The sequence below is a fragment of the Mollisia scopiformis genome (genome assembly GCF_001500285.1).
Source record: "Mollisia scopiformis unplaced genomic scaffold LY89scaffold_31, whole genome shotgun sequence".
Lineage (NCBI taxonomy): Eukaryota > Fungi > Ascomycota > Leotiomycetes > Helotiales > Mollisiaceae > Mollisia > Mollisia scopiformis.
The window spans coordinates 564524-579900 of NW_017263611.1; the positions used below are offsets into that span (position 1 = coordinate 564524).

General features: G+C 49.0%; 6 protein-coding genes across 6 annotated transcripts; 3 read left to right on the forward strand and 3 right to left on the reverse strand.

Annotated features, from left to right (window-relative positions):
* Positions 1 to 1519: 1519 nt before the first annotated feature.
* LY89DRAFT_327913 (uncharacterized protein) lies at positions 1520 to 2012 on the reverse strand. The gene has a single exon (XM_018206763.1). It carries the CDS (start codon positions 1854 to 1856, stop codon positions 1578 to 1580), a length of 279 nt encoding a protein of 92 aa, XP_018063219.1. The 5' UTR covers positions 1857 to 2012; the 3' UTR covers positions 1520 to 1577.
* Positions 2013 to 2868: 856 nt separating this feature from the next.
* On the forward strand, positions 2869 to 5646 carry LY89DRAFT_328130 (uncharacterized protein). The gene is made up of 3 exons (XM_018206764.1): positions 2869 to 3408; positions 3594 to 3925; positions 3972 to 5646. Exons 1-3 carry the CDS (start codon positions 3226 to 3228, stop codon positions 5509 to 5511), a joined length of 2055 nt encoding a protein of 684 aa, XP_018063220.1. The 5' UTR covers positions 2869 to 3225; the 3' UTR covers positions 5512 to 5646.
* A 420-nt stretch (positions 5647 to 6066) lies between these two features.
* On the reverse strand, positions 6067 to 6754 carry LY89DRAFT_327894 (uncharacterized protein). Its single transcript, XM_018206761.1, has one exon. The coding sequence runs from the start codon at positions 6507 to 6509 to the stop codon at positions 6150 to 6152; it is 360 nt and encodes a 119-aa protein (XP_018063221.1). The 5' UTR covers positions 6510 to 6754; the 3' UTR covers positions 6067 to 6149.
* Positions 6755 to 7112: 358 nt separating this feature from the next.
* On the reverse strand, positions 7113 to 8243 carry LY89DRAFT_690837 (uncharacterized protein). The gene is made up of 6 exons (XM_018216179.1): positions 8104 to 8243; positions 7991 to 8013; positions 7896 to 7929; positions 7755 to 7789; positions 7662 to 7688; positions 7113 to 7603 (listed from the first exon to the last, which is right to left on the reverse strand). The coding sequence occupies exons 1-6, from the start codon at positions 8141 to 8143 to the stop codon at positions 7469 to 7471; spliced, it is 294 nt and encodes a 97-aa protein (XP_018063222.1). The 5' UTR covers positions 8144 to 8243; the 3' UTR covers positions 7113 to 7468.
* A 329-nt stretch (positions 8244 to 8572) lies between these two features.
* Positions 8573 to 11482, forward strand: LY89DRAFT_724854 (RNA-binding domain-containing protein). The gene is made up of 3 exons (XM_018218936.1): positions 8573 to 8855; positions 8904 to 9653; positions 9856 to 11482. Exons 1-3 carry the CDS (start codon positions 8628 to 8630, stop codon positions 11353 to 11355), a joined length of 2478 nt encoding a protein of 825 aa, XP_018063223.1. The 5' UTR covers positions 8573 to 8627; the 3' UTR covers positions 11356 to 11482.
* A 771-nt stretch (positions 11483 to 12253) lies between these two features.
* On the forward strand, positions 12254 to 14649 carry LY89DRAFT_658590 (uncharacterized protein; the record flags this gene model as incomplete). Its single annotated transcript, XM_018212481.1, has 2 exons — positions 12254 to 12659; positions 12968 to 14649. 2 exons carry the CDS (start codon positions 12254 to 12256, stop codon positions 14647 to 14649), a joined length of 2088 nt encoding a protein of 695 aa, XP_018063224.1.
* Between the last annotated feature and the right edge of the window lie 728 nt (positions 14650 to 15377).

Genomic DNA, 15377 nt, shown 5'->3' on the forward strand with positions numbered 1-15377 from the left:
GATGTTTCTATAAGATTACAGTTTGTCCGGGACCGGATATCCCAGGCCAGGATGGACGGTCCCGTTCCCGAACTCTCCTCAAAACTAGCATCACTCGTCAAGCGATATTTGTTGATGCGAATTGATTGAAGGTGGTTTGATCGGACGGTCAGTCGTCGAATATACTTTGGAGACCCGCTGCAAGCTGTGACACTGGGGCTTTCCTCAGTCAGGCGTTCGCGCTCCGCTCTGGGCGCGATGCACACATTTGAGGATTTGGTTGGCTGTGAATCAATGGAAGGGAATATATTGAAATAGTCAGTTACCCGCTGCCCCGTCCGCAGCCAGGCAAAGCGAATAAGAGCGTCGGTAGATATTGGGACAATATATCAAGCATAATCAAAGCCCTCCTTCCAAGTCTCTTTCATATACGCTTCGCATGTGCCGAGATCTAGAGTCGAAGGTCCAGAAAGGAAAGACGACGGAAGATGCTTTGCAGCAGTAGTGGGTATTATGGGCAGGGCATTTCGGTTCGGCGAGTCCATGAGGCTTGACTTGTGGCGTGGCTGCAGATACGGCTTACCACTTTTTCGCTGTCGATGGCTGCATCTGCGTCTTTTGGTAAACGCCCCAATTCTTGCCCCTCGATCCCTTTGCAGCCCCCTCTTCACTGCCCCTCCGACAATCAATACCCTTCGGTCCTTTCTTGAGGGGGTGGTGTGGTCGTGCAAAAAGAACTAGCAGATACTGTACGGTACATACAGAGTACCTAGACATTACTCGATTTCGGCGACCTCGTACATGGTTCGTGGTCAAGCAAGCGAGCGGTTGTGAGACTTGAGCTGCCTCTGCAGTTTGTTCATGCGGATCCGTGGTATTGGAACATGAATGCGGCGGCGTTACAGACGTGATGCGAATTCAGCGAGATTGGCTCATGATATAGCAGAAACAGATGAGCTTTCTGCTTGAGGGAGATTAGATGATCCGAGAGCAGGGTCGAGCGGATCTACCGTGAAGTGTCGCAAGGGAGTCGTCGGATCTTCAAGGTGGTTTCGAAACTTCCTCAAGTTTTCCCTGCGCAACGTCCATCCCACGATCTGGGGCCGGCGGATACAGCGCAAGACCAAGGAGAAAGAGGAGGGATGGGATCGGGATGGTGCCGTCCCTTAAGTCTCGTTGAACCACCTCGTTACTTACCGTCTTGGAGTCATGGACTCTTTTATGAGTGGTTCACTAGCCATGCCATGCTCCCATCCATTTCGGCGGGACCTAAGCTGTAGTGGGAGAGATGGCTTGGTGCTCGCTGAGATCGTCCTCGGGACCGCGTTTCGCCCTGATACGTGGGACAATGGCTTCACTTCGAGGCAGAAAAAGAAAAGATATCTTGCAGAAAAAAGCCGGGCGAGTAATGAGAGTAGAGCTCAAGGTGGGGGAGGTTGGACGAATGACCAGACGACAGCGATTCTTCAGCGGGATATTTTGATGTGACGACGAATCCTCTCACGTATACTTCCGAATGCAGAATAATGATCGCTCTGGACCGGACAGTTATCGTACATCTGATTTGTGCCTGAAACTCATCGTCGATCTCATCAATCTCAAATCTTGTATCTCGTCGTCTGGTTAATTGGAAAGTATGGGGTAGACATTCCGGACAGGTGATCCGTTTTCCATTCCTCGCAGATAAATAATGAGGGGATCGTTTCTCTGCTCGTCCCCGTCCCTCCTCTGGTGCGCGCTTGCATCTGGGCACTGTGCCTGAACCCCCCGGATAAATATCTCGTCAGGTACAAAAATATTGGACTAGGAGGGAGTAAAAGAAGGGACGAACCTGCATCTTGCTTTCTTCCGAGCACTTCTTTACCGTTTGTTAGCATCGAACAAAACTGTGCATGGAAGGCCTATCCGTATTGAGTAGTTGTATCAGAATGGATACTCCTCCGATGCCCTCTTCTTGACTCTCGATGGTCTATGAGCAGGCCTCATGTAGGTCGGACTGCTGCGTGTAATCAGATGCCCGAACGAGCGAACGGCCTACCGGCAAGCCAGCGTCCCCCGGAACAATGTGATTGATTGCTTAAGCATTGAAGCCCGATGAGTCCTTTGAGCGTGTTCGGTGACGAATGTCCGCGGTGACGGCCAGAGCCAATTCCAGTCATCCATCCATCCAGTCTCCCGCCTCGTCAATCAATGTGCTGTGTTTGTCAGTGTGCAGTGCAGATTGCCCAGCTCAGGATTATTCAGACATCGAACACCAGTGATGGTGTGTATGGGAATGCCCTGTCCTTTCTAGATCATCATACATCTGCAGGTGCCCGCCGCCACGCCTGTCTTTACGCCCGCTGCCAGACTGCATCCTCAGGACTGACAGCCCTTCCTCTTCCCCTTCCCCTTCCTCCCACCGCGAACTTTTGCTGTCGAACTGCAGTTACGGAATACCCTTACCGACGCCCGGAGCCAGTGGTGAATCCCTGCTGTGTTTCTCTCCCACGAGTCTCGTCTCTTGTCATCCCAGTTACCCACATCTTTTGACGAGTGACTGAACCAGTCGAGTCCCCATCCCCCAGCAGTACTGTACAGTAGTCCTACGGTAGACTCAGTCTTCGCCTCTTCTCGTCAGAGTGTGCCTGTGCCAGCCAGTCCAGTCAGTCCAGTCCCGCCTAGTCCCGTCCATTTCCATTGTCTGGCGGCGCGCAGACCGACCGTGGCATCCTGGGCCCTTCCACGCTTTCACCTCACGGTGGTGCCGGGTTCTTCTAAGCCACGCTACCCTCTCAGCCGAATCAGAACCCTCTGTCTCGCTGACGCCTTACCACTTTGGCTCTACGGCCTCCAAGCATCCCAGGGCCGTCAAGGGCCATCAAGGGCCACTCACTGCTGGGCCTCGCTAGTCAAATCCGTGCTGGCTGAGTCCTCTACGCCTCGCTCGACCTCTCAAACAAAGATCCCCTCTCCATGCCTTCAACTCGCTGCACTTGCACCACTCTCTTTTGCAGCTGACTGACCGATCATTCTCTATGAATCTTTCTCTGACGTGACTCCAAATTCCGTGCCAGCAGCGTCTCCCACTCTCTCCCAGCTTCGACTCTTCCATTTTTTTGTCACAAATGGAATCTGAGACCGCCTTTATGTCGAGATAGCATTGAACGTCACCCTGCGTCGTGACTTGGCAGCGAGCCAGAAGACCCGAGATCTTCCACGAACTCCACGAATATCTCGATCCTCTGGCAGATACAACCCTTCAATATGCCGTTACTCGTCGTTCCCGAGTCGGGCTTCACCTTGGAAAGCTCCCCAGGGGGTTCTTCCAAGGCTGGCTCTGTCGTACCGGATGTCTTCGGACTGACTCTGACTGACGGGATGATTGAGGAGATGATCAAGTGTGTGCAGAATGGAAAACCCATTCAATTGTCCTTGGGCGAGCATCCTGTAAGAGCAGACTTCAATTTGCGTGGTTTCGATGGGGTGGTTGTGGTGGTGGTCGGAAAATGGCCCGAAAGTGAAGTCGAAATCGAAATCGAATGCAACACATTCACCTTTAACACTATGGGAAAGCTTGCTACTAAAAAATTTCGCGCATACAAATTTGAAAAATTGCTAACTCGTCACAACAGTCTTTCTCCTACGGCACCAAAACCCAACATCTTGCCTCATCGCACGATCCATTCACATACGACCTCTATCAGAGTACCAATTCCTCCGACAGCGATTCCTCTGACAGCGAAATGGCGCCCTCCCACTTCATTCCGAAGAAGCCAGCACTGCTTGCCAATATGGGTCCGAGAAACCTGCTCTTCCCAAGCACAAGCAAGATCGCTGTTGTCAAACCTACCTACCGAACTGGAGTCCATCCCAAAACTTCAGGAACTGTAGCAGGCGGCGACCCGGCTCTTGCGCAACTGACAAATCATAATGCTGCCATCGAGTCGAACAAGCAGGCGAATACGTGAGTCTTTCGGCGCCTAGGAATACATTTGACTAACAATTGGCAGGGTTAAATTCATCAAGGATGGCAGTTTGGGTATGCCCGGCCGAAAAGGTGCTCCAGCTAAGGGTGCCACCAACAAGAACAAGTTCCTGTCCCAAAGCCGCCTTACTAGCGATGCGACACGTTCTATCCCTTCGAGCCCCTCCCTCAATGCTTCTGGTTCTCCATCCCTGGGCGCTACCTCCGTTCCGTTCTCTACACAACAGTTTGAGCAAGCCAAGGCTGCGCGGAAGCCAGTCATACACCTTCTGGCAGTTGAACCGATGACTGAGAAGGCTCTGCGCGAGAAACTCCCCAACATTACGAAAGAGGAACTCAAGCAAGTCCTGGAGAAAGTCGGTGATCGGGTCGAGTCGAACAACAGCAAGTGGGAGTTGAACAAGAAGTACTACAGAGAGTTGGATGTATGGAGCTTCGATTATGATCCGATCAGCGACCGCCAACGTGCCATTGATAATGCTGTCAGACAGTATGACAAGCTGAGAATCAATGCTTCCGAACCAGAGTGGGACCGTCTCTTGATCAAGGCAGAGCGCGGTACGGGAAAGTGTTTGAGCAAGCTTCAGGTTTCGATCGCACAAGGTACAGCTGGAAGAGCTCCCAAGATCAAAGTCCAGAAGGCGGACGGTTCTGATACACCCAATGGCGAGGAGGAGGATCTGTTTGGCGACAAGACTGTCTCAAAGGTCAAGGGCGAGAGTACGACCCGATCGACATCTCAACCACCGGCCACAAAGACAAAGAAGATTAGTGAGAAGGAAGCTCAAGCCAAGCGTCTTCTGTCTAAGAACCCCAGCAAAGCTGCTGCCAAAGCTGCGCCTAAGGCTGCACCTGCCAAGAAACAGGCTGCCGCACCCAAGGCTGGTACTAAGGTCCTCTCATCCGAGTTTGTCGAAGAGTCCGATGATGAGCTCCCCCCTCCAGCACCCAAGCCGAAGCCAAAGGCACCAATGAAGCGTCCCCGCGAAGAGGAGGAAGTTGAGACGAGCGATTCCAGCGTTCCCCTCAGCAAGAAAGCAAAGAAAGAGACCCCTGTCACCAACCACCGAGTTTCTGATGCAAGCCAAACATCCCGCACTACTACTAGCTCCACCTCATCCTACAACTCCGGCTACAATTCTACCAAGAATAAGAACACTTCCCCTCACAAATCCTCACCACTCGCATCATCCCCCCCTACCAACGCCTCCGAATTCGAGAACTCTTCCGGCGACCGTACCTCATCGTCCGCTTCTCCAGCTCACCCTTCCCTCAAGAACAGTCATTCCCCCATCCACAAGCGTCATCAAAAGTCCTCATCTGTTGCTTCCTCTGTCTCCTCCAGCGGATCGACACGCCTGAGACCTGAAGTCGCTGACCTGGCTCGGAAGTTCAAGATGTACTATCCCAAGTATGAGGTTTTGTACAAGGAGATCACAGCCATGGGAGCTAGCGGTCAACGAGATCATTCCAAGGAGAAGGATCTTTTGGAGATGCACGCCCGTTTGGAAGATATGAAGAAGTCGATTCAAGCTGGCATCATCAGCGAATCAGACAGCCAATAAGCCACCCGACCTTGGATGTTTCTCTACGACCAAATCACCCGATTGATTTAACGGCCTGAACGTCTGTCACATTACACATACGCATTATGACACTCACTCGTTCTTACTGGTGTTACATATTCCCCATATCGCAACGGCCCTTCGATCTTTTCCCAGCGGCGTTCTAGGATACGGATGTACTTTACTGTTTGTATAAGTCCCTTTTCACAAATTTTCATATTCAATTTCTTTCCTTGTCTGATGAAGCATTTTCTGCGAGGAGGGCGAAATAAATGGCTGGGTGGATTGCACTCGACACCACTTTTGTCACCAAAAATCTTGCTGGCATCAAAAAATGACTGGGTGGAACGTACAGCGAGACAGAAACATATAACGGTGATGGCGTTGATACCACAACATACCTGCACAGATGCGGGTTCTCATGCATGAGATAGCTACCTACCTAGTTACTCATGAAATGAATGAAAAGAATCAAAAATAAACCTGTGCCTTCCTTTTCGTGACTACTCTCTCGATATCATCTACCTACTCATGAAATGAAATTAACGTTTCTAGAAGTACCTATCCTTGATAATATCATGCTCTCGTGACACACTACCCCGCATTCCCAAGATATACATCCTCTCACATCCTTTCATTTATCCAGCACCACCACCACCATCACCACTGCTATTAAATAACCCTGATGAGCGAGCGAGGGAAAGACGGAGCGGGACGCGTGTTCCTTGCATGCTCCTGTATGTATGTATGTACCTAGGTATGTATGTAGGTTCGTTTGGCAGGGTATAGATGGGATGGGAAGGGGGATTTGAGCCTATGCCCCTGTCTTTCTGGTTGGGGTTGCTTCGGTGGATTTTTTTGGGGGGTTTGGTTTGTTGCGAGTATTTTAGGTTAACATAGGATTTTGAGATGGGATTTTGAGGGATTGGTGGGTGGTGGGAGAGGATGAGGGTGATGAGAATAGGATAGGAGAGCAGAGGATGGAGGAATGGTTTCATGATGGGGATTGGGGATTTGTTTGGGGTTTATTTAGGTAGGTGGGTGTGTGTGGCATTTGAATTTGGTTTTGGAAAGGATCGGGTTGTGCGTTTGAGAGTTGGGTAGATTGTAGTTCCTTTCCAACAGTTTCTGGCGCTTGGATAAGATACAGGGATTCTAGAATCGAGGTAGGTTTACTTATTCATTATTCGAAAAGGATCTTGGAGACTTCCTAAGACGAGCGAAGTGAGTCAAAGGTTAATACCGGTGACTGATGCTATCTTAGTGATTTTCTGGGGATCCTATCTGGTACGATTGTGTAGTTATGATCCGGAAACTGCTGTTCAACGAACCGTACGCTAGAATTTTGACCTTGGTCTTGAGGGCGTTCCTTGCACTCTTGGAGATAGGGCGAGATGTAGTTCTAAAAAAGATTTGTTTGTGGCTGTTTTTGAACGTCTGCGGTGGACATAATCAGTTCAGAATTTGTTGCTGTGTGAGATAGCTGATGTTCTGGATGTGTCTGGTGTGTAGCTGGCATCCGTTGTCGGCTCATGATGTTTCTTCGAGGAGGCTGAGATAAGTTTGAGAGAGAGAAGGAACTTGTTGCTGAACGCCTTGGAAGAAGATTTGTTATCTCTTCTAAATGTAGGGGCACAATGATTTTCACCTGACATTAGCCGTGACAGCAGAAGTAACATAACGTTACTCGGAGACTTCCTGATAGCGAGATCAATTTCAAAAGCATAATCCCTCAGTATATGTTCACAAAATCGAAGGACCCCAAATTGAAGGCAAAATTCAAGAATTGCATTCAAGATATCGAAAAGCATCGCTGTGGCTAGGGCCTATGCTCCCCTGTAGCTTTCCGAATTGTCATAGCACCGAGTATTCAGACCCATATCAACCACTAATTCGAAATTGTCCCAGCAAGAATTGCATGTTTTACCTTGCGCCATATGAAATCGAGAGCGAACGCTTATTGGGTCTTGAAGAGGAGGATTGCGCAGTGACCGAGGTAGAAGTAGATGAAGTGCTTGGTTTCGTGAGTGACAAATGAACCGAAGTTGCGGCCAACAATACAGTGCCAGGTTGGTCCTTTACGCTCGTCAAACTGTGCATTGAATTAGCTTGTGGGTTTGATACTGGAGGGTCACAGTTGAGTTGCATACGGTCTTCTTGATGTGCATGGCAATGTCCTGTTAAGTAGAATGTTAGCCATGAGCTGAGAACAAGGGACAAAGCCAGGAATCCTCGAAACTCACTTTCTCGATGCTATACTTTGACATAGCTTCTTGAGCTACATATTCAATCAGCTACTATGCAAAAATAATGCGCACACCTCCCGGGCCAGTTGTATGTGGTCCATCCGCTTGGCGCATCGTTCGCAGAGAGGTATAACCTACCGACTTCAATAGCCTCCATCTGCATCTCGTCGGACTGTCCGTTGTGTTAGTTGCATTGCGTCCTTCTGCAAACAATGCACGTCTAGAGTGCTCACCATATCCACAGACTTTACCTGTGCTGTAAGAAGCTGTCAGCGTCTGTATACAGGCGTAGGACAACGCGGTGTTGTGAAATCAGGATGAGTTTATACTCTACCTTGTAACGTACCGTCCAACTTCTCCTTTGCTTCTGTCTTGGTAGTCGCCATTGTGATTTAGATATGCGGTTCGCAGAATCTTGTTCTTGACAGCTATTTTGAGGTGTATCAATCTTCGTGCTGTGAGTCCTTGAGACGGGGCGAGGTGAGGCGAAATCGGCTGATGTTGTAGATACGTCAGTTAAGCTATTGTCTCCGTACTGTATTCTTGCTCGATGATCTGCGCAGAACGCTATTGTAGTTGTAGAAATCAATCTGAGTCTCAACTGACGATGATAAACTTTCGGTGACCGATTGATTCCCCTCCTGACCCTTAATAGCCTCCTCTTCTAGCACCGCCATGTTGTCTTACAAGGGTCGCATAGGCCGCTAAGCGCGCCCAGCCAGTGTGGCTGATCCTCGGTTCGGCTCGGTGGAACTATTTATCCTAGTGTGTAAATTTATTCTTGAGATGAAGTTGTACTTTTCCGAAAAGTTCAACAAATTCACACTTTTGGACAACGCAGTTTGTGTCGCATTGAGGTTCGATGTAACTATGGAGTCTTCACGGATATTTATCAAGGGACTGCCGCCCAATATTACAGAAGAGGAGTTTAAGAAGCACTTTGCCAAAACGTCTGCCCTCACCGATGCCAAATTGATCCCACATCGAAGAATTGGTTATATTGGCTACAAGACACCCGAGGATGCTTCCAAAGCGGTCAAATACTTCAATCGGTCCTTCATACGCATGTCAAAAATTGGGGTAGAGCTTGCTAGACCAGTAAGTACTTCAAATCCTATTCATGGCTTCTGCTGACTTTCCAATCAGATTTCCGATTCAACTCTCCCAGTATCACGGAAAGCACAACGAGAACATGATCGCGAGAATGCGAAGACTCATCGCAAGGATCAAGCTGAGGCCACACCTACCATTCTGACCACCGCCACAAAGAGGAAGCGCAGTGAGGCAGACGAATCCGACTCAAAATTGAAGGAGTTCTTGGAGGTAATGCAACCGGCATCAAAGTCCAAAACTTGGAAACCTCAGGAGGACGAAACATCAATGGAACCACCTACGAAAGTGCAAGCAGTCGAGTTACCAGAGGCAGAAAGCGATGGAGAATACGAAGCAGTGCCCAAGAAGGCTAGGAAACAGAGTCCTCCTCGACCCGTCGCTCAGCCAGATATTATTTCAGCACCTCCACCAGCTGCCAATGATCAGAACGATTTTGCGGTTATCGAACCAACTGCTCCAGATGCTACAGATGACGACTGGCTAAGAAGTCGTACGAACAGGTTATTGGACTTGATGGACCCCGAAGAAATCACGGGCCCCCACTCAGCACAGCCTGGTACTTCATCTCCAGATGTCGATGTCGAAATGACGGTAGATGTCCCAGACGAACCCATAGCGGAAGCAGAGATGGACCTAGAAGAACCAGAGCCTGCTGAAGATAAGCCAGATCCAACTGTCGAAGCAATCAGAGCCACTGGTAGGTTATTCGTAAGAAATCTGTCATACACCGCGACAGAAGATGATCTTCGAGAGCACTTCGCTGCTCATGGTACACTAGAAGAGGTATGGCTCCCATTTATGGTTCCTTATGTCCTACCCCGCTTTCGTGATGAATATACAGATAGGGACAGCTTATGCTTCAAGCATGTGATGTGAACTGTACGAACATTTTAGTAGATGCTTCGTGTTTTCTGAAAAGCGACAATGTTCTGTTCATGTATCGGACTCCTTTTGACTTGCGGAGACTGACAACCCTGACTAATAGGTCCACTTACCCGTTGACTCCTCTGGGAAAAGCAAAGGATTTGTTCTCGTGCAATATGCAGATCCAGACGTTGCTGCTGAAGCCTTTCATAATCTCGATGGTGAGCCGTTTCAAGGCAGACTCTTACACATACTTCCCGCGACAGCCAAACGTGAGAATAAACTCGACGAGTTTTCCATCGCGAAGCTGCCACTCAAGAAGCAAAAGCAGATTAAGAAGAAAGCTGAAGCATCCGCTACGACTTTCAACTGGAACTCTCTGTTCATGAATCAAGATGCTGTCAATGAAGCGGTCGCCCATCGCCTTGGCGTATCGAAATCTGAGATGCTGGATCCGACGTCCGCGGACTCTGGTGTCAAGCAGGCAATAGCTGAGACTTCCGCCATCCAGGAAACGAAGGGATACTTTGCGAAACATGGTATAGACCTTGACGCCTTCAAGAGACGTGAACGTGGTGACACGAGCATCCTTGTCAAGAACTTCCCATATGGTATGACTCTCGACGAACTAAGAAAAATGTTCGAGGACTTTGGTCAGGTGCTTCGAGTTCTAATGCCTCCAATTGGCACGATTGCGATTGTTGAATTCGCCCAGCCCACTCATGCGAGAGCAGCTTTCGGCAGCCTAGCCTATCGCCGCTTCAAAGACTCTGTACTCTTCCTAGAGAAGGGCCCCAAGGATCTGTTCACCACAGAAAGCAGTGGCGCTGTTATGATATCTGATGTGAAGGGAGGGGATTCTGGAGACAAGAAGCTCTCAACATCAGACCTTCTGGAGAGGGAGCATGCTGGAGAAATGATTGATACGTCGACTTTGTTCGTCCGCAATCTCAATTTTACTACTGCAAATGACCGCCTTACTGAAGTTTTCAAGCCCCTCGACGGCTTCATTTCAGCTCGAGTCAAGACAAAGACTGATCCAAAGAAGCCTGGCCAGATTCTCAGTATGGGTTTCGGCTTCCTTGAATTCAAGACTAAGGATCAAGCCCAAGCAGCTCTCAAAGCCATGGATGGGTATGTCTTGGATGGACATAAGCTGTCAATTAAAGCGTCACACAAGGGACTTGACGCTGCGGAGGAGCGTAGGAGGGAAGACAATGCTAAGAAATCGGCTGGGAAACGAACCAAGATCATCATCAAAAATCTGCCATTTCAAGCCACCAAAAAGGATGTCCGAGCTCTCTTTGGTGCGTATGGTCAGCTCCGTTCGGTTCGTGTACCTCAAAAGTTCGACCATACTACTCGTGGCTTTGCTTTCGCAAATTTCATTACGTCCCGGGAAGCGGAGAATGCACTAGAGGCTCTGAAAGACACACATCTTCTCGGCCGTCGCCTCGTCCTAGAGTTTGCCGCAGAGGATGCCGTGGATGCCGAAGAAGAGATCGCGAAAATGGAAGAGAAGGTTGGCTCGCAAGTAAACAAAGTTGCAATCCACAAACTCACGGGTGGAGGTCGCAAGAAATTCAATATTGGGGACGATGGAGAGGCAGGCGAGGATTAAGGTATTTGTCGATAATGTTTTCTTTCCCAAAGGGGGCAATTCTCGTCTATGTGCCGATTTGGCTGGCGAATTCGTCCCCCTTGCTGCCTATACCCCAAATCTCATTCGATGATACCCCTACGAACATAAGATTTCAATACCCCTCCTTTGCAAAGTGCGATCTGTGTTGGCCAAAATATTGCCAGGCATTGATGGCCAATGTCTCGATATTCTTGAGCACGTTGGACAGTAAGTGAAGGGCGTCACGCGACCTATGCTAGCATTTGCGTTTCTGATCGAGCTCCCCAGAATTTCAATTTCAATTCATTGCTCTGCCAGATTGATGACATTCCGCCCTCCGTATATTCCCACGTGGATGTCGCACACCTACGGAAGTTTTGCAGCATGCCACATACCCTCCGAAGATGAAGACATTCCTGCTGTCACCGCAGAAACCATCTCCGAAAACAAAGATCCTCCCCACACCAGAATATCCTTGCATCAAGGGATCGGAACTTGACCAGTCCTGCTTCGGGGATTTCCTGTTGCCTCTGATCTCTTTGGCTCTAGTGAAAACAACTGGGGTCTTTCCTGAGAGTAAGTACACTTCTGGGCTCTCTATCAGTCTGGATGATCCAATCCCGCTGTACGCCACCTACTGCCCCCACCGTTTCCTGGTCCAGTTTGTAATGAGTAGAGGCATCTCGTCCTTCTTTATAAGCTTGGATCTGCTCTTTCCATTCTCGAGTCAGATGTTAGCATTCTCTTCTCTCTCTGCAATCACCAGCCCTTTTGCTACCATTCCTCCAAACATTTCTTAACGCAATCCTTTGTCTTTTGACCAACAGAAAGCATTTGCTCGCTGATGTGAAGCCTCGATTCCGAGGGGAAGCATTCTTAGGCCTCTGCTAGACAACCGATGGAACTTCGCCGACATATCTTGCCATCTAATTACCCATCTCAAGACATTTCACTGGACGACTCTTCCTCGAGGGATAGACAACCTCTCGCGGATTCAGCTGGCAACGCCCAGCTTCACACTCTGGCTTCCATAGGTCTAAATCATGATAGCAAAGGATTTCTTCCTCGCTTGGACAGGCCCTTGTATGCTATTCCCACAGTGCCATCACAACCTGCACGACTGCCAATAGGAAATACTCTTGAACTTCGTCGCCAGCACACACGAAGACGACGCCATATGAGGTACAGCAGGAATCCCATTGTGGACTCCCCGCAATACCAAGCGTATCGTGCTCGACAGAATCGGGATGGTAATGCTGACGACCTCAAATGGCCTGCGATCTTAGAACTTGCTTTCCTTGATGGTGTGCACTCTTTCGCGAATACTCCTACTCTGCTTACCGTCTTGCAGCTCTAGTGGAAATCCCTCCCATGGGTCGGCGGAAATTTTCTTACCAAGGCAAGCCGCATGGTCGTAATGAGTTGATCAAAGAGTATCTCTGGATAGCCTATGTTCAAAGTGTACCTCCTGGGACTCGCCCAGACGAGGGGATGAGGCGGAGCCGAAAACAAGTCTCCAGTCACATTCAAGTTCTCAAAGGCTTCCTGAAGGAACATCCTGCATGTGAGTATCTCATCCTGGCTCTTAAGAGATCTCATTGACATGACGCAGTTCATCGTTTATTTCCACCAAAGCACGGCCCTAGGAATGGGTTTGAAGATTCTTTCAAGAACGATCCATGCCTGAAAGCTCTCTCCGAGGGCCGCTTGCCAAACAAAAGCTATGACCAGTACGATAATATAAATCACCTCATTGCAAGCAGTCACGAACCAGTTCGACCCGTTGAATTCTGGCTCTTGATGTCTTCTATACTTAATTTCCGTGCAGGGGATATGAACAATGAAGCAGCAGTAGCACACAAGTTTACCAACATCGGTGCACAGAAACATCGAGACAAGCTAGAGTCTGTCTTAGGTTGGCGCCAAAAGTTTCCTCAACTATATCAACTTGATTCCATTGGCGAACTTAACTGCGACATTATCCATATGGATGCCACCCTTAGTCTCCTGGCTACTGAGCCTCCACCAGGATCTGAACTCGTCAGTCAATCTATTCTGTCCATTCTAGGCAGACAACCAGATCATTGCGCTTGGCGAATGGTCACGACTTTACACAAACCACCCGAACTATATCGCGATCCACTGACAGACGAACGACTCGAGAACGAAGCTTCTTCCGTAGATGTTATATCAAAAACAGATGTGGAGACCAGAATCAAAGCATCTTTCCCAATCTTCCATTGGGCGCACGCTTTCAGCTGCTTGGTCGGAATTCAAGCCCAATACGATGAACACCAGAGGAGTTTACAATCATATGGGACAAGTTCAGAACCCTCATCCAGGCCAGCTCGCGAATATGTGGAGCAGGTATCAATGTATCAAGAAGTACAAAATGCTGCAGGTCCAGGCATGCCATTCATACGACGAGCAGTTATCATTTGGACATTTCATCAGGCAAGAGAAGGGGAAGGCAATGGTACAAACTGGCGATATCTCGATCCTCCGCCTTGCCGAAGGATGTGTATGTCTCCATCACCTCATCCGTCTCATCATGTATCTTCTGCCATGAACGAAAACTTCAATTCTTGGGCCGATGGGCCATTGCATCTTCAGCAGTCTATGCTGGATCCATTTGTACAGGGTCTCGCAACCCCGCCACACACAGCTGGTCTACAGCCACCCTTTGGTGCATCTCCGTATCCATTCTCGGGCTCCAGTTATGACATTCCGGTCGAGAATCTGAGCTTTGGCTCAACATCGACTGTTGACAGTGAGAATACACTAGTTGACCCGGATGCATCATCGAATATCGACCATTTCCTCTCCAATGTCAACATGGCAGATTACAGCCAGGACGCAAGCACCTGGCAACTACCAACCACCGAAAACTTCGACGCCGACCCAGCTTGGGCGAACTATACAGTGCCTTCTAGCACGCCAGCTGGTGGCTGGGATGAGGCAAAAAATGCACCCTGGCCAGATCTTCCTGACACGAAGCACATGAATCGGACGGATGATGCGAGCTCGAAGCACGATTGGACCGAGCCAGGTAGTCCAAGCAAGCACATGAGCTACATCGAGCAGAACATCGAACAGAAACTCTTACCATGGATCGAAGGTCATCGAAATGGCGACACAGAAACCACTGAGCCCGTTCTGCAAGACCTCATCACGGAGCCGCTTCAAGAAGTAGACATCAACGCCGCGACGCAGACACCCAAACCTACCACCGAAGAATGGATTGACCCCGACGATGAGTTTGATTATGCGGGATTAGTAGAGAGGCTGAAGTGAATCTGTTTGGCGTAGTCGGACTTTTTTTGGACATTCCAGGTTAGGACTACGAGAAAAAAATGTTTGATGGGGTTTTGGATAAGATACTCTAGTGAGCATTTCAATTCTGCTTCTGTGTTTTTTTGATTTATATTACAGTCCTTACTATAGCTATAATTACCCTCCTTTACGACGCTACGAGCAAAAGCTGATTATTATCTGCATCCCGCACTTCATTGAGTTGCAGTCACGTGAACTCGATGTTGGGATACTTCTTGGACATTTTGCTGCCCTTGATAATTCAACTTCAAGACCGATAACAGAAGCTCCTGGAGGGATCCTGAGTCTTGTTCCGTGTCAATTTCGAGATCCGAACCTTGACTCCTTGTTTTGTCCTGTTGCGAGTGCAATATATTTACCCCTTTCCTTCCTCGCCAAGGGAGATGCGCTAGCCCCTTTCGTCCTTACCTACAATATTATCTTGCCCTTGGCCATCAAATTTATCACAGCCTCTTTCGAAAACACAGGTTGAATGTCATTATGATTTTACCTTTCCTGGGTAGCAATATGCTTCAGGAAGGGACCGTTTGCGCATCTCCTGTGGCTGGGTAGTCCAAGTCACATGATCGTGGAGAATCCTGGATCAAGGCGCATCTGTGAGACGTGAGTTCTGCGATCGCTGACGATAACAATGTTCTCAGACACTTCTATACTTTGGTTGTCTCTCAATGATTCAGCGTACCGTGTCG